The sequence below is a fragment of the Propithecus coquereli genome, unplaced genomic scaffold, assembly GCF_000956105.1.
Source record: "Propithecus coquereli isolate 6110/MARCELLA unplaced genomic scaffold, Pcoq_1.0 Scaffold388, whole genome shotgun sequence".
In the NCBI taxonomy this organism is placed as follows: domain Eukaryota; kingdom Metazoa; phylum Chordata; class Mammalia; order Primates; family Indriidae; genus Propithecus; species Propithecus coquereli.
The window spans coordinates 2,227,398-2,244,254 of record NW_012149596.1 but is presented as its reverse complement, the minus strand read 5'-3'; the positions used below and the strand labels follow the sequence as shown (position 1 = coordinate 2,244,254).

Below are 16,857 nucleotides of genomic sequence, written 5' to 3'. Positions count from 1 at the left end.
ATGCGGTGCGGAGTTTCCACTTGACCCCTAATATCTTAGTTAAAGTCTGCATGATCTCTGCCGTGAAGCTTGGCCCAGGGGCCAGAATAAATTTGCCATTCCATTTCTCTGGGAACTGTGACTGTCGTTATCATGGGCTTCAGGGCTGACAATGAGGGGTCAGCCATACCTTCGGGGTGGAAAGTGATTTGGGCCCCCAACTTGTGCAGGAGGTCCCGTCCCAACAAGGGAACTGGACAGTCTGGGAGGTAGAGAAACTCGTGTGTTACCTGATGTCCCCCAAGCTGACAGCAGCAGGGCTGGCAGAGAGGCCCTGGTCTCCACTGGACCCAACTATGGTTGTCTCTCGCCATGTGAGAGGGGTGATCTGGGTGGTCACCATTGAGTGCTCAGCCCTGGTGTCCACCATGAAGGTTACAGGTTGGCCCCCCATGTCCACAGTGACCGTGGGCTCCCGGGGGCCAAGGTTGAGGGAGCCTGGTCAGTCTTATTTGGATCTCACACCTGTGAGGCCAATTAGGTCCTGGGTCTCCGGTTTTATCTGGAACCCCTGAGGATGGCCTCGTCTTGAGGGGGGGGCAGTCTTTTGGTGTGGGCACTCGTTTTTTCAATGCCCCGTCTCTTTGCAGTATGTGCACTGGTCACAGTCTTAGTGTCCCCTTCCTGCGGAGCCCTCTCCCAGGTTTTGTACTGAGGCCTGGGGTAACACAGGAGCCCCGAGTGCCGCTGCCAGGAGGGTGTCACCTTATGCTTTACCTTTTTTTTTTTTTTTACTTTCTTTCTGGGCCACATGATCTTGGTTCCGGTACACCTTTTGGGCCACTTCTAACAGTTGAGTGATGTTCATTCCTGCAAAGTCTTCTAGCTTTTTAGGCTTTGGTGGCATTGGGTGGGGTCATGGCAATGCAGATGTCCCCCTTGGGGAACTTGTCGCACTTGAGCATCTCGGGCCAGCAGAAGCTGAAGAAACTGCGTGGTGGGCCGCAAGAGTTGCACACAGCCTCCCAGAGCCAGCGGCAGGGGTAGATGGGCAGGTTGAGGCAGACGGGCGCGAAGAGCAAGCAGAGAGAGAGACGCGGAGGGGCCTGATCTACACTGAAGCAATGCAATATGTCCCGCTCTGCGCAGCTGCTGCACGTGGGGCTGCTCGTCTTCCAGGTGTTTGCAGACGCTTGTTGCCTTGGGCCCTGCCAACTGCAGGATGCCGTGTCTGGCCACATTGTAGAATGGGTGACTCATGCTCAGCGTTGGGTCCTGGCCAGCCATGGGCACCATCGAGGCCTTCTCACCGCACCCAGCTCAGCTGCCGCCTCCTCACTCCGCACAGCGCTCAAGGACAGGACTCCAGCAGTCACCAGCTCAGCCAAGGAGCAAGCCTAGAGCAACACGGCAGTGGCACAAACTGCCGTCACCTGCGCCTGATGTACTATTTATCAGAGAACAAAACTGAGGCCAGTGGGGGACAGACACTTGCACCTGCGTGCCCATGTGGCGGTTCTTATTAGGCAGGGGCACCCAGTTGCTGGCCTGATGCTTCACCTTCGCCATGGTCTCGTGCTTGAGCAGGTTGGGCGGCACCATCCTCTTGTAGCCCACATTGTGGCACAGCCACAGGTCTGCTGCAATGTCCACATACTGTGGCGGCTTGGCGTAGAAGCTGCTGCTTGGGAGCGAGCCGACTGGTAGCTCACATGGTTGTACTGGCTGGCCCAGCCCGCGGTCAGGAGCGCAGCTGTCAGCGCCACCACCACGCCCGGGCGGCCCAGCTGCAGCCCCCCCGACCTCCGCGCCGGCGCCACGCCCGTAGCCCATGCCCACTCTGTGCGTTGGCTCTTTCATGTCAGGGCTGCCCACCGCCTCCGTGCACCCGCCAGCACGCTTCCAGGGGTGTCCGGGGATAAAAGGTGCTGTCCCCAGTCCTGCCCCGCTCCGCAGCCGTGTGCTCCTGCCGGTCCCGGCAGGTGGCGGCCCTCAGCCTGTTGCGGGTGCAGAGGCGGGAGCTCGCGCGGGGAGGGGCGCGGGGCACTGGCAGTGGCCACAGACCGGCAATTGGAGGGATACAGTTGGGTTCCGAGCAGAACAGAGACGGTGAGGGGGAGTTCATCTTACGACAGCTCTCCGTGCACAGGCTTAGGGCTGGGATCAAAGGGGCCTCCGCGGCCGCTGGGCGGACAGTACCCTGCTCTGTCCCTTTTCTACACAGAACCGGACCCAAGAAGGCAGATTTTGGGCAATTCCTAGCCAGGAATCGATATAGGGGAACTGATCTGGGTGTCCTGGGGTACCTATAACTTGTTTTCAGACTGCCTAGGTAATAGAAGTGTCGGGGGTGCCTGAATCGGGCCACCTAACTCCAAAAGGATGGCCACTCTACTTCGCAGAGTGTGCGGAGGCAATTCGGAGTCATTTTAACTCCGCAGTCGCCGGAAAATTCCTTCTTAAAATTTTTGATCATGTACCTGAGTGCAGTTGGTTTGGACTCGGTCCTCCCATGGTGTTCCTACTGGTTGGAGTCACAGAAAAAGGGGGAAGGGGTTACTTTCAGTTGTCCGCCTGGCTGCTCCCCTCACTGGGATTTTAGGCACGTCTTGGCTAAAGGTGGTCCCGTATAATTCCCGGGCCAAGTGACTCCCTTTTCGGGGAGAGTGAGTCACTGTTATGCCTTGTGACACTGCCACACAAACGCAGGTACAGACCCGATTACACTCCGCTCCGTAGCTTTTGGCCCTGGAGCCGCAGCACTCACACACACACACACACACACACACACACACAGGCTATTACATTCTCCCCCCTGGGAAATTTCTAGCCTTTCTGGAACAGACAGAGGTTTTACATTCCCCCTCTGGGAATTTCAGCCTTCCTGGGACACACAGAGGTTTTACATTCCCCCTCTGGGAATTTCAACCTTTCCTTTAGGAGGTGATCAGTCTCCCCTTCCATCCTTAGACGGGCCTGGCTTCCTTTGGACAGGGTCCCAGGACCTTACCGCAGTTCAGATGGTTCAGATGGCCATTCCTGGTTGCCTACACCTCACCGGTGTCCGGGCGGGTCCGGAGATCGTTGGCTGGCAGAGCCCCTCCAAATGGAGAAGAAATTGTACCCAACCGGGGTCCAGGCGCCTGGATTCCCCGCCGGTCGTCAGGGTCGGTCGGCCAACGTCCGTCCTGAGCCGGTGCCCCAACGGCCAGCGCAATCGGGGTGTTTCCCGGTCAGGGAGTCAAAATGTTACAGCAGAGATGACCGGGAATAGACCGACACTCACACAGAAATATTGGCAAAACAGGTTTATTCGCCAGCGGGCTCAGAGGGGGATTTTTCCTCCCAAATTCTGAGCACCAAAGAGCATTGCAGTCTTTTATACACTCTGCTTAAGGGGGTGGGGCACGGTTACAACAGGGTTAACTTTAGTGAGGCAGAGTCCTAAGCTACTTCACAGCCTGGTACACTAATTGCTACAGGTGATTTATGAGGGTGGCAGCTGCCGGGGAAAAGGTTGCAGGGGAGGAGGAGGAGGCCCAGAAAAGAATCACAAGGAAAAAAAACCCGGTAGTAAAATTTCCTAAGAATTCCACGTTAGTGGAATTTTCTAATTTTCCACTTCAACCCCGCCCACCTGGAGTCATTCCTAACTCCTAATCAATCAACAAATGTTTGATTTATGAGGGGGGCAGCTGCCGGGGAAAAGGTTGCGGGGAGGAGGAGGAGGCCCAGAAAAGAATCACAAGGAAAAAAAAACCCGGTAGTAAAATTTCCTAAGAATTCCACGTTAGTGGAATTTTCTAATTTTCCACTTCAACCCCGCCCACCTGGAGTCATTCCTAACTCCTATCTTTCTCACACCCTATGTCCAATCTATCCACAAATCCCTTCAGCTCTTCCTTCAAAATAATTCCAGAATACATCTTATCTCCTCCACTGCCAAATGTCCTAGCTACCAAAAACTATTGCCTGATTTACTGCGATAGCCTCCTAATTGCCCTTCTTGCTTCCTCCTTCCCCTGCTCCCCCCCTTAGTCTACACATAGCAGCCAGGGCTCTTATTAAAAATCAGATCACCAATTAGACTTATGTCTTTATTGGTCATTCAAGTGGGGCAAAGGAAATATCCTTTTAAAACTCAGGCAAACTAGTGTTTGTCTTGTATCCTGTCAAAGGAAACAAATGGAAATAGAAAAAAATTAAAATTAAAGGCCCAGCGTGGTGGGTCATGCCTGTAATCCTAGCACTCTGGGGGGCTGAGGCAGGAGGATCGCTTGAGCTCAGGAGTTCGAGACCAGCCTGAGCAAGAGTGAGAAACCGTCTCTTATTAAAATATATATATATATATATATATATAATAAAAGTCAGATCATGTCTCACTCCTTTCTCCAAACCTCCCAAATCGTTCCCTATCTCGCTGTAAATAGCAGCCAATGGCTTTAAAATAGCCTACAAGGCCCTCCATTATCTGGCCCCACCCCATACCTCTGTGACCTCACCTGCTCAAGCCACACTCATATCCCTGCTATTCCTTCTTCTGCCAGAAAAGCTTCTCCCCGAAATATCCACAAAGCTCACTCCCTCACTTCCTTCAGGTCTCTGCTCAAAGGTCACCTTATTAGAGAAGCTTCTCTGACCACCCCAAATAAAATAGCAACCCGTACCCCTACCCTAGCCTTTTCTGTCTCCTAATCTTTTTTCTCTCCATCTAGTATATTTCATTGTCTTTCTCCACCAAGGACAAGGATATTGTTCTGCTTCTGGTTCTATTCCCAGCACCTGGTATGGTGTGCCTGCTATGCTGTGGGCACTCAATAAATATTTGTTGAACAAATGAATGAAGGCACGTGGAAATCAGGATGCTGCTTTTCAAAATAGCAGAGTAGGGGGAGAAAAAAATATCAGAGTGAAACTTAAACAATTCCTCAATCCACAGACTGAATCCATTTTCCAGGATGCATTACAGAAAGGAGATTAGTTCAGTGAAGTACACCCACAAAGAAGGTCAAATGTTCCAAAAAGGAACATTTAAATATTAAATATTAATATTAAAGATGCCTCAACTGGATCTGAGCAGAGTAATATTTAGCTTCAAGATTCATGTTTTGAGGAAGATGTTTGTTTCCCTGCCAGTGACTGCAAGCAAAATTGAGGAAGATTTTGACTGAGGTATAGATCATTACAACTCATTCCCACAAATCTGGAATGCCTACCCTTTCATCCAAGTTTGGATTTCAACAACGTCACTGGAATTTTGTCCTTTTCAATCCTAAGACCCCTCCTCATAATGACTTTGTATGACAAAAATATACATCTTTCTTCATTCTCTGTTCTGTTAATGTACAGCCTTAAGTAAGTAATCACAAGTTTCAAAAGTAAAGTAAAAAGAACATAAGACTTAGCAACCCATCTTAATTCAAGTAACATGTTAAACCCTATTTGCTCCAGGAAAAAGGTGAGGCAAAACACTCGTTGTGGAGGTGACAGTGAACTGGTACCTTTACAATCAGAAGCTTTAACAGCCTAGATAAGTAGTTCTGAGTGTGGTCTGGGAATCCCTGGGAGTCCTCGAGATCCTTTTAGGGGGTCTGGGAGGCCAAAAGTATTTTCATGATATTAAGACATTATTTGCCTTTCGCACACTCATTCTCTCACAACTGTACAGTAAGGTTTTCCAGAGGTCACACAATATGTGACATCACAAGAGATTGAATGCAGAAGCAAATAATAGACTCTAGCTGTCTTCTATTAAGCCAAACATTAAACAGATTTGTAGAATTCTAGAACAATACCACTCTTCTCAGTAAATATTTTCTTTTGTTTTGTTTTGGAAAACAGTTATTTATGTTATATGTAAACACATGAGGGTTAAAAAAAAGAAAGACATATCTCTGGAGACAAAGGGAGCTCCAAGCCCTTTCTCCTCCCTCTATTCTGCTGGGCTGCTGGTTTTCACTGGTGCCATGGAGCTGGTGAGTGGGGGACAGGAATGGGGCACATAAAACGCCACAAAGCTCATTCTTACCAATATTCCACTGCCTGTCTTAAACAAAGGGTCCTCACATTTTTAGAAGCCTTTGGCTAATTTCTAGAGTTCTCAGAAAGTTGATTTTGGACATTTTGGCTGTGTTCTCATTGTTTTTATGGAGGAGTGGATTTTTGGAGTTTCTTACGCTGCCATTCCAGAAGTGCACTCCTCTTTCACTACCTTAAAGATGTTGCTTTACTGTGTTCTTTGCATTGTTTCTGATGAGAAATCTGACATCATTCTTCTCTTTCTTATGTAGGGAACATGTCTTTTTTCTTGGGGGGCTTTTAGGATATTCTGTGTATCACTGATTTGAAGCAATTTTATTACAATGTATCTTTGTGTAGTATCCTTCATGTTTCTTGTGCTGAGGTTTGTTGAACTTCTTGGATCTGTGGGTTTATATTTTTTATTAATTTGGGAAAGTTTCAGGACTTTATTTCTCACATACTTTTTCTGTCCCCCCCTTCTCCTTTGGGGATCAATTTACCTGTATATTAGGCCACATGAAATTGTCCCACAGCTCATTTATACTTTTTTTGTATTCTTTTATTCTCTGTGTTTCGTTTTGTTAGTTTCTATTGTTATGACTTCAGGTCACTAATCTTTCTTTTCTGTAAAGTCTAGTCATTAATCCTATCCAGTGTATTTTTCATCTTTAGAAATCCAATCTGGGGCTGGGCATGGTGGCTCACAACTCTAATCCCAGCACATTGGAAGGCCCGAGGTGGGAGGATCTCTTGAGGCCAGGAGTTTTAAGGCCAGCCTGGGCAACATAGCAAGATCCTGTCTCTACAAAAAATAATGAGCTGAGTGTGGTGGCATGCCCCTTCAGTCTCAGCTACTTGGGAGGCTGAGGCAAGAGGATCACTTGAGCCCAGGAGTTCAAAGCTGCAGTGAGCTATGATCAGGCCACTATACAACAACAAATTGGCATGATATATCTGCTCTTTGACTCAACTAACAAACTGAGTGTTGTGCCATTGGTTGAGATGAAGGAATAGGGGGGTGTCTGAGCAAGGAAAATGCAAGAGACGTTTGCATGGGTAAGCCTGAGTCATCCACATGAACATGTCAAACAGGTCATCACAGTATACGTGAGTCTGGTGTCCAGGAAAGAGGTTTAGGCTACAGGCCTAAATTAGAGGATCTTCCAAATATTTGCAGTAATTAAGGCCATGAAACAAGATGGAGTCACCTAGGGAGAGAATATTGGCAAAAAATTAAGGGGGGCCAGGATCATACCCAAGGATACTCCAATATTTGGAAATTGGATACAATTGGAGGAGCAGCCAGAGATGGAGAAGATAACCAGGAGAGTGAGAGCAAGAAACTGTGGATTGCACTAGAAGATCACAAAAGAGGGCAGAAAAGTGATTGCTGGTTTGGCAAGATTATTATTCATCAATGATCTTGCCAAACTAAAATGAGTTAAATATGCTCTGTGGTGTTTGGAAGTAGAGACTTAAGAAAGCCAGATAACTGGCATTGTTGAGGAACACAGCAATGGAGTCACACCAAGGGGAATATACGGGGCCAAAATTCACAAGTGTGTCCATGGATGTTAATGACACAGTATCTGAAATAACCTAGAGGGCCATCAATAGGGGAAGAGCTGAACAATGCTACATGTATACCATAGAATATCATGAGCCAGTTAAAAAGGATGAGTTAAACAGATGTCCTTATCTATTAACATATGAAAAAATAGAAGCATCAAAACAATACTTTAAGAAAAAGGATGGGCGGATTCTATCAACGTCAGCACCTTGATTGTAATAAAAGTACAAGATTTCTCTGTATTATTCCTTACAACTGCGTAACTATATTATCTCAAAATTTAAAGTTTAAGTGAAATACTTCCAGTATGTACATACTTCAGGACCTTTTTTCACAGTAAGCATTCATATCTTTTACCATCAAAAACTATTTTAAAAAATTTTTGATTTTAATTATTATGGGTACACAATAGCTGTACAAAAACCTATTTTTTGTTTTGTAAATAAAACAGAGCTGGGAGGTAGGGTGGGAGAAAGCAAGCAAAATCTCATCCCTGGCTTCCCCTGGCTAAGAGGATAAAGTCTAAACTTTCAAGGTCTCCAGGTCCGCCCCCGCCTGGAGCCTCTCGAGCCTCTCGAGCCTCTCGAGCCACCACCTCTAGAAGTCTGGGATGACTCCGTAATGCGAACGGGGGCGGCTACTCTAGCCCACCTTGGAGGTCCAAGCTTTGTGAGCCCAGAGGGTTAACACCTCTAGCTCCCCAATAGGTTACCGAGTTGTTAGCTGCTCGCAGTTTTGCAAGGGGAAGGCGCTCTCGCTCGCTCGCGCTCTCTCTCTCTGCCCTACCCCTCCCTGGTTCCCTCAGACAGGCTTGCCCTTGGGGGGAGCCTCTTCTGCCTCCGGATCCCCCAGCCGACCTTCCTCCGCTCCCCGCGGCCTCCTCGCTCATGCTGGATGCTCCAAAGACCGGAGAACCGGGCAAGGAGGACTGCGGCCCCGTTTTTCCGGCCAGGATGAGTCATTTCCGGTCACAGACTCCCTCCCCCGGAAGCGGGGCCTGATGTAAACACCGGAGCCGGGCGCCAAGGCCCGGGAGGTCAGAAAGCCGTGCCGCGGGCGGCACCGACAGGTGGGGCCGGGGTCGGGGACGCGCGGACGTCAGGTCGGTGACAGCGGCAGCAAGCTGGAGCACAATTCCAGGGTTGCTTGGGGTCTGGGGGATGGGGAGGGTCTTTTGAGTAGGGGTCTTGGTAGGTGGGGTTCTAGGACAGGGCTGTTGAGTGGATGCTGGCATTGCAATAAGTACGAGGACAGTCTTGAGAGAGGGGTGAGGCTTTCCGGGCAGAGTTCTTGGGTGGCGCGAGCATTTGCATGGAGGTTCAAAACAGGGGTCTTGGAAGGTGGAGCTGTCCAGAGAATGGGTTTAAGGTGGAGCTGTCCAAATACTGGGAGTGAGGCGGTCTGGTGAAGGGTGTTACACGGGGGAAAGGTAGGAGGTTTGGGCTCTTGGAGGATGGGGACTGGGTGCGCCTGGGCAGAGTTCTTGGGGAGATGAGGGCTCAAAGGGAGAATGGAGGCTCTAAGGCAGTAATCTTGGGGCATGGGTTCCTGGTCAGGCACCTTAGGGAGTTGAGATCCTCTTAGGCAGGGGTTTGGGATGATTTGTTCTGAGCAAGGGTCTTGAGAGGGTGGGGGTGCCCTTGGGCAGGGTCTTGGAGAGAGGCTAGGGGTTTAGAGAAGGAATCTTAGTGGGGGTGGCGTTCATGAGGATGGGTCATGTTGGAGTCAAGGACAGCAGAGCACAAAGATGTCTCAGGGGTGGGGACTTTAGAGTGATAGGGTAATCCCTAGGTAGGGGCATGAGTGCATGAGGGAGATCTACGGGAACATCCAGGCTGGCCCTGGTTGGGAATGAGCAAGGTATGAGAAGGGGTCATCCCAAGGGATTTGGAAGCCTGTGAAGGGGGGAAGGTGTGAGACGACTCTGGGGTGGTTGAATAGATTGGGGTAGAGTTAGAAGGGCATGAGCAGGGGAGTTCCTGAGAGTGGTGGACCAAGCATAGCAGTCTCAGGGCCAAGTCATGGAGGTGCAAAAAGAGGTGCTCTTTTCCTTATTTACTGATAGGTGGAGTTGGGTGCTAGGTCCAGGTGTGAAGATAAGAAGTGGGTTGCGAGTGGTTCCAGGCCATGTCCTGCATTGGGGCCAAGATTGGCTGGAGTTGGAGATATCACTGGGGCACCCCCTTCCCCATTGCTTCCTGATGAGTCAGTGAGGGCCAGTGTGTAAGGGGGAGGCGGGGTAATTTCAGGCCTGGAACTGGGGTTGGCCAAATATGAAAAAGTGGGAGGATTTCCTGGCCATGTTGTTTGGGGTCTTGGGAGCTAAAAGGACAACCCCAAGGGTGAGACCCCAGGACTCTCCCCCTGTTTTTATCTTCTTTGCAGTCCTGCCAGAGTCAGTAGTTAGCAGAGTGGGAAGAGGAAGAAGAAATCAGTTGGGGACAGGAGTTTTAGGCGGGGCGACCCCAGGACTCTTCCATCTCTATCCCATTCGTGTCCAGGAGAGCAATCCCGGACCATGACTCAGCAGCCACTTAGAGGAGTGACAAGCCTGCGTTTCAACCAAGACCAAAGTGAGAGAAGCTTGGATTTGTACCCTACTTGGAGGGAGGGAGAGGAGGATCAGAGGTGGGCATGGGCTTCCAGCTTTCCACCTGGGTATTCTTTGAGGCAGTCCGGATTCCTTTCACCCCTCAGGCTGCTTTTGCTGCGCCATGGAGACCGGTGTGCGCATCTACAATATGGAGCCATTGATGGAGAAGGGGCACCTGGGTGAGCTGTTGGTGGGGGAGAGCAATGGGCAGAAGGGCTGGGCTGGGCATTGGCTCCCACCTCCACTGACACCCTGGTCCCTGTCCAGACCATGAGCAGGTGGGCAGCATGGGCCTGGTGGAGATGCTGCACCGCTCCAACCTTCTGGCCCTGGTGGGCGGTGGTAGCAGCCCCAAGTTCTCAGAGATATCAGGTAAGTGGCCTCATCCTGCCCTTGGCCCAGATTCCCTGGATTCCTGGCCTCCCACAGGCACCCCGAGGCACTGGCAGATGAAGATGTCAGAGCACCTCAGTCACACAGTGTGGCCTACAGCCTGGAAGTCATGGATCTCATAGCTTGAGAAGCTTGGTGTTGTTTTCATTTTTAAAACACTTATTGAGTGCCTCCTGTATGCCACATCCTTACCTATGGAGCACTTACTGTGAGCCTGGTGCTGTCCTTAAGTACTTAACATGTATTAACTCATTTAGTCCTCACAGTAACTCTATGGGGTAGGAAGTATCATTATCCCCATTTTTACCAATGAGGAAACTGAAGCCCGGTGAGGTTAAGTGACTTATCCAAGGTCATACAACCAATAGGTTTTAAAATCTTGGAGCTGTCTCCCCAATGCCCCCTTGGTTTGAGCCTCAAATGCCATCTTGGTTTAAGGGTTGTTCTTGTTGATCCCACTAGGACATGGCAGGAGTCGCCTTAGGTGAGTCACAGAGCCCTAGGAGTTTTCATAGAAATCTCCTGGGGGTATGGACTAGGACCCAGGAGGCAGAAATGGTTACTGAGGGGAACTTACAGGCCTGAGTGTGGGTCCCTATTTCGTTGCTAATGGGCTGTGAGCTCCTTGGCCAGGCACTCAACCCCCCTGAACCTCAGTTTCCTCATCTGTATGTAAGAATTCTAGAACCGGTTCTCTCAGGGATCATGTCCGTAAGTGTTCATGCTGTGTGAGGCTGACATTGGGTGTTTAGTGAAAGGCTAAGCAAGTGGGTTGAGGTCTCGTGGGGAGTAGGAGTGGGTCCTATGTCACCAGGGCTGGCCCTCACCCTAAACCTTGGCCCCAACAACCCACCCACCTGCCCAGCAGTGCTGATCTGGGACGATGCCCGGGAGGGCAAGGATTCCAAGGACAAGCTGGTGCTGGAGTTCACCTTCACCAAGCCAGTGCTGGCTGTGCGCATGCGCCATGACAAGTGAGCCTGAGGAGGACCGGGGTGGAGGGTAGGAGGTCCCCATAGCAGGTGAGAGGGTTAGTCCCGCTTGGGCTTCCTGCCTTCCCCTCATGGCTGTCCTATGTTCTGTGAGGCCCGCAGGATCGTGATTGTGCTGAGGAACCGCATCTACGTGTACTCCTTCCCCGACAATCCCCGGAAGCTGTTTGAGTTTGATACACGGGACAACCCCAAGGGTAAGAGGACCCAAATATGCAGGTGTAAGGGCGTGAGACAGTGGACAGGAAGAGGGACAGAGATGAGAAGAGAAAGGAAGGGACACACACACAGAGGAACTGGGAAAGAGGAAGGGAGAGTGTGCAGTGATGCTCACGCTCGCAGTCTATCCATCTTTACATCCTGCAGCTGGTTCTCTCTCCCTGCCCTGCGCCCTGCCCCACTCCTGGGTGCTCCCAAATGGCAGAGCAGAAGAAACACTTAGTGAGGATGTGGGTGTTTCAGGGATCCCTGGGCCTCCTGGGGCTGTCATAGCAGCTTACTAGAATCCCACAGGGAAGAAGGGGACCTTGGTAGCTGATGGGGCACGCAACTGAGCTGAACCCCCTGAGGGTCCTGTGGGTGACATGTATCATGGGGGCTTGAAGTCTGGCCCTTATCCAGCTCTTTCCATTCTGAGACCCTGCCTCGTCCTTAGCAGCGCACCCCACCTTCATCTTCATACCCTAGGGCTCTGTGACCTCTGCCCCAGCCTGGAGAAGCAATTGTTAGTGTTCCCAGGGCACAAGTGCGGGAGTCTGCAACTTGTGGTGAGCCGTACAGGGGACAAGGGTGGGTAGGTGGGTGGACTGGCTCTCCCTGTGGACTCTTGGCCCCTCCTCTCCATAGCCCCCAACCAGAACTGCTCCTTCCTACCCCAGGACCTGGCAAGCACAAAGCCTGGCACCTCATCTGCTCCATTCACCATTAATGCCCATCAGAGTGATGTAGCCTGCGTGTCCCTGAATCAGCCAGGCACCGTAGTAGCCTCAGCCTCCCAGAAGGGTACCCTCATTCGCCTCTTTGACACGCAATCCAAGGAGAAACTGGTGGAGCTGCGCCGAGGCACTGACCCTGCAACCCTCTACTGGTGAGCACAAAGCATGCATTGTGGGCTGGTGACCCCATGCTATGTGACATGTGGGCATCACTGCTGCTCTGTCTTCCAGCATTAACTTCAGCCACGACTCCTCATTCCTCTGTGCTTCCAGTGATAAGGGCACGGTCCATATCTTTGCTCTCAAGGATACCCGCCTCAACCGCCGCTCCGCGTGAGTATCCCCTGCCCCACCCCCTGCGGCGCCCCCATCCCCCTGCTCATGTACCACACCTGGGCTTAGCCAGTGCTGCCTGCAGGCTGGCTCGCGTGGGCAAGGTGGGGCCTATGATTGGGCAGTACGTGGACTCTCAGTGGAGCCTGGCAAGCTTCACCGTGCCTGCTGAGTCAGCCTGCATCTGCGCCTTTGGTCGCAACACTTCCAAGAACGTCAACTCTGTCATTGGTGAGTGGGAATAGCCGCATGGTTGGGGTACTGCATGGGCAAAGGCCTGCAGGTTGGTCCTGAAAGAATTTTAGAATCATGAGAAGCTAGAATGTGTAGCTCAACTTCATCATAAATAAGGGAGATGGCACTTGGGCAAAGGCCTGGAGGAAAACCCTACGCCATGGGACGCCTGAGAAGGTGGGAGTGTGTGGTTGTGGCAGCCTTTAACCTTTTACCATCCCTCTCTCTTCCTCTAGCCATCTGCGTAGATGGGACCTTCCACAAATATGTCTTCACTCCTGATGGAAACTGCAACAGAGAGGCTTTCGATGTATACCTTGACATCTGTGATGATGATGACTTTTAAGGACCCTGGGAGCTGTGCTAGGGACCTGCAGTGGCAGATTACAGAGCTGAGCCTTGGGGGTAGAGTGCTGTGGAAGCCACCAGCCAACAAGCATTAATGGGGCCAGTGCCCACTTTTCACTCAGCAGAGCTATCTCTAAATAAACAGCTCACTTCCCCCAAGCACTTCTTAATGACTGTGTGCCCAAAGGGCCAGGCCAGGAACCCCAAGGGAAAGTCTTAGTCCAACCTGGGGATTTTTAAAAGCTTCCCGGGAAGAGATGATCTCTGATGTGATGAATGTGAATAAAAGGCCCTGAATGGCATTTATGGCTTTACCTCGGGGGCGGGGCATGGAGCTTCCAGGAGAGGTGTGGCCCTCCTGGACCCTGACGGGAAGGACGTGGAATCCAGCTCGGGTCCTTCAGACAGTCCCTCCTCTCTTATCTCTGGCTACTGGGCGCTGGAGCCGCCGGCACCGCCCTCAGCAGTCCACGGTGGTGCCCCGCCCAGGGCCGCAGAGCAGTCCAAAGAGTTGGGAGTGCCTCGCCCCGTGGCGGAAGTTTGATTTCCCGGCAGCCCTTGCTGCTTTACGGCATGTTATTTTCCGGTCACGTGCGCTGCCGTCCCTGCGCAGTTCACCTAGGCGGTTAGGATAGTAGCCGCCGGGTCCAGACTCCATCTCCCGGTGAGCCCCGCGGCGGCGCGTGGCATAACGGGCGTTGTAGTCCAGTCGACCTTCTGGTGGTCCAGCAACATCGACCGGCAGGATGTCGGAGGTGCGGCTGCCACCGGTACGCGCCCTGGACGACTTTGTTTTGGGGTCGGCGCGTCTGGCGGCTCCGGATCCATGCGACCCGCAGCGATGGTGCCACCGCGTTATCAACAACCTCCTCTACTACCAAACCAACTACCTTCTCTGCTTTGGCTTCAGTCTCGGTTTGGCCGGGTGAGGGAGGGAGGCGCCGGTTGGCCGGGGATGTCTGCCGGGCGGACCCGCGGGTCTTTAAGGACCGGGAGGGGGAATGCGAGGCTGAGAAGGGCGAATTCAGTAGAGATGTTAGGCCTGAGGAGCTTGGAAGGGGGTACTTGAAGGAGGGGGAATCTGATTACAAGGAGGGCCTGCGAGGGGACGGCGGGTCTGGAGGGAAGACCTGGGGAGGATGGAGAAGTGTGGAACTGAAGGGGAAAGTTGTCTGGGAGGTGGACCTGAAAATAAGGAGGGACTGAAAGAGGGACATGAGAGTACCTAGGGGCTGGGGAGGGTGATGTGGGTGATGGGGCCAGATTAAGGCGGACCTGGAGGACTTAAGGCAGACAGGGACAGGGACATGGTAAGGTTGAAAGGTTTGGAAGGTGGACTTGTCGAGAATATCTTCTTGGAGGAGAGCCTGGCTGTGACTGGAACATGCCAGGAGCAGGTACTTGTTGGGGAGCTTGGGCTCAGAGGGAGGACCCAGGGTTGGGAAGCCCGAGACCAGAAAGGGATGGAGAGTCTGGAGGAGGGACTTGAGTGGGGCTGGGGTTCTAGCAACGGTGGGGGGAGGAATCTAGAGGGTGGAGGAAGCCTGGAAGGGGGTCCTGTAAAGACCCTGGACCTGGGGAGAGGGAAATGTGTGGAGACAGAAGGCCTGGAAGAGGGATCTGCAGGGGAAGTTTGGGAGTGGGGAGGCGGGGGCTGGAGAGGGGCCCTGCGTGGGTAGAAGGAAAAACCAGGGACGGCCTGGGAGCCCCAGGGGTCTAGTGGGATGGGAAGGCCTGATGCGGGGGACCTCAGGAAGATGGGACTGTAGAATTGACAGGGAGGAAATGAGGGTCCACACGGGTCTTAGGAGTTGGAAGCCCTGCAGGATGGACCTGTTGGAGATAGGGCTGGTGGGAGTATTTGCCAGGCTGTAGTGTCTCTCGGCTGGGGACCATGGCTCCTAGGGTCCAGGATCGGGTAGATGGTGGTCCTGGAAGCCGGGTGGCCCTTTCCCCGCCTGCCCGGCTAGCTTAGCTCCTTTGTCCCCGCAGGTACGTGCGCCCGCTGCACACACTCCTAAGCGCACTGACAGTGGTGGTGGCCGTCAGCGCGCTGGTGTGGGCAGCTGAGACCCGCGCAGCCGTGCGCCGCTGCCGCCGCAGCCACCCTGCAGCCTGCCTGGCCGCAGTGCTTGCCGTCAGCCTCCTCGTTCTCTGGGTCGTGGGCGGCGCTGGCACTTTCCTACTCAGCATCGCCGGGCCAGTGCTTCGTGAGTCTCCATTACCCCAAGACAGCCGGGAAAATGGCCAGCGTGTTCCTAAGGCGCCGGCCGCCCTGCCCTGGTTCCCGGGCTGAGAGGGGGCTGAGAAGCCCAGGAAACATGGCCACGCCCCCGTTAAAAGCGCCTGCCCTGGCTTCGCTCCCCCTTTCTGGGAACACCCCTCTTACTACTGCCTTTCAGAGTCTCATTCCTGGTGTTAAGCGCCTTCCTCTGGGCACGTCCCCGTTACTGGGCGCCCTCCCTGGCCATGCCCCACTGCAACACTAATTACTCGGCCACACTTTCAGGATCAGAGGCGTCTTGGCCCCTCACCACTCCACTGGCCTGCCTGTGCAGTTCCCTTGGGTGGGCGCGGATTGGCAGCAGGTCAATCCACTGACTCCTCCTCTCGGTACCACCCACAGTGATCCTGGTGCACGCCTCGCTGCGCGTGCGCAACCTTAAGAACAAGATTGAGAACAAGATCGAGAGCATTGGTCTCAAGCGGACACCAATGGGCCTGCTACTAGAGGCGCTAGGACAAGAGCAGGAGGCTGGATCCTAGGGGCCTGGGAACCGTACCCAGGACCTGGAGAATACCACCCCCCACCCCTCAGCCCATACCCAGATCCCTTTCCCAGCCCTTATAATAGAAACCTAGAGACAGGCCCCTGCCCAGTCAAAAACCAAGGAAATCTGTGGCCACCCCACCCCCATCCTGGTCCCAAACTAGGATATCCCTCACACCTAGCCCCCATTGCCTAAAGACCAGACTTCCCTAGTTCTGCACCTGGGACTCAGAGTCACCTACATCCAGCCCCAAAACTGGGGCTTAAGACCAGAGCATCCATGGCCAATCTCAAACTATGGACCCAAAGACATTCCCTGAACCGAGATCTGGGACCCACTGCTCTCCTATGCACAGCCCTAAAGCCATAACCTGGGGCAAGGCATTCTCAAATATTGAACCCTGGACCAAAGCTCTTCAAAACCCCTACCCCAGCTTGGAACCCAGGTCAAGGTATTGCCAAATCTTGAACCCCAAACCCAAGTGTTCCCAGCCCCCATCTGGGTGGAGTCGGTTATCCTGACTGTTGAACCCTTGGTCCCAGGTGACCTCAACCCTCACCAGTCTCACTTGCCTCCCTCCAGCTCTACTTGGGATTTTGCCCCTCATCCTGATGTTCCACAGTGTCAAGGACCAAGGGGTGGGGTGGGGTAGGAGTAGGCCCCGACTGGGAATGGGGTGCATATATAT

The 16,857-nt window shown here is 52.7% G+C and overlaps 3 protein-coding genes across 7 annotated transcripts; 2 read left to right on the top strand and 1 right to left on the bottom strand.

Moving 5' to 3' along the window:
* Positions 1-869: 869 nt before the first annotated feature.
* On the bottom strand, positions 870-2,104 carry LOC105816780 (secreted frizzled-related protein 1-like). The gene is given in 4 exon segments (XM_012652278.1): positions 870-1,085; positions 1,471-1,679; positions 1,682-1,766; positions 1,868-2,104. Coding segments are annotated over 4 exon segments (747 nt in total).
* A 6,482-nt stretch (positions 2,105-8,586) lies between these two features.
* Positions 8,587-13,700, top strand: WDR45 (WD repeat domain 45). Of its 5 annotated transcripts, none has more exons than XM_012652320.1 (11): positions 8,587-8,639; positions 10,072-10,143; positions 10,268-10,342; positions 10,431-10,535; positions 11,422-11,530; positions 11,651-11,745; positions 12,236-12,315; positions 12,427-12,635; positions 12,715-12,816; positions 12,902-13,047; positions 13,287-13,700. In XM_012652320.1, the coding sequence occupies exons 2-11, from the start codon at positions 10,089-10,091 to the stop codon at positions 13,394-13,396; spliced, it is 1,086 nt and encodes a 361-aa protein (XP_012507774.1). In that variant the 5' UTR covers positions 8,587-8,639; positions 10,072-10,088; the 3' UTR covers positions 13,397-13,700. The 5 variants fall into 5 exon arrangements, with proteins under 5 accessions (XP_012507774.1, XP_012507777.1, XP_012507775.1 ...); XM_012652323.1 differs by having other exon boundaries at positions 8,587-8,672; positions 11,425-11,530; positions 12,757-12,816; XM_012652321.1 differs by having other exon boundaries at positions 8,587-8,672; positions 11,425-11,530.
* A 351-nt stretch (positions 13,701-14,051) lies between these two features.
* PRAF2 (PRA1 domain family, member 2) lies at positions 14,052-16,839 on the top strand. Its single transcript, XM_012652324.1, has 3 exons — positions 14,052-14,323; positions 15,391-15,608; positions 16,025-16,839. The coding sequence occupies exons 1-3, from the start codon at positions 14,145-14,147 to the stop codon at positions 16,162-16,164; spliced, it is 537 nt and encodes a 178-aa protein (XP_012507778.1). The 5' UTR covers positions 14,052-14,144; the 3' UTR covers positions 16,165-16,839.
* The last annotated feature ends 18 nt before the right edge of the window (positions 16,840-16,857 follow it).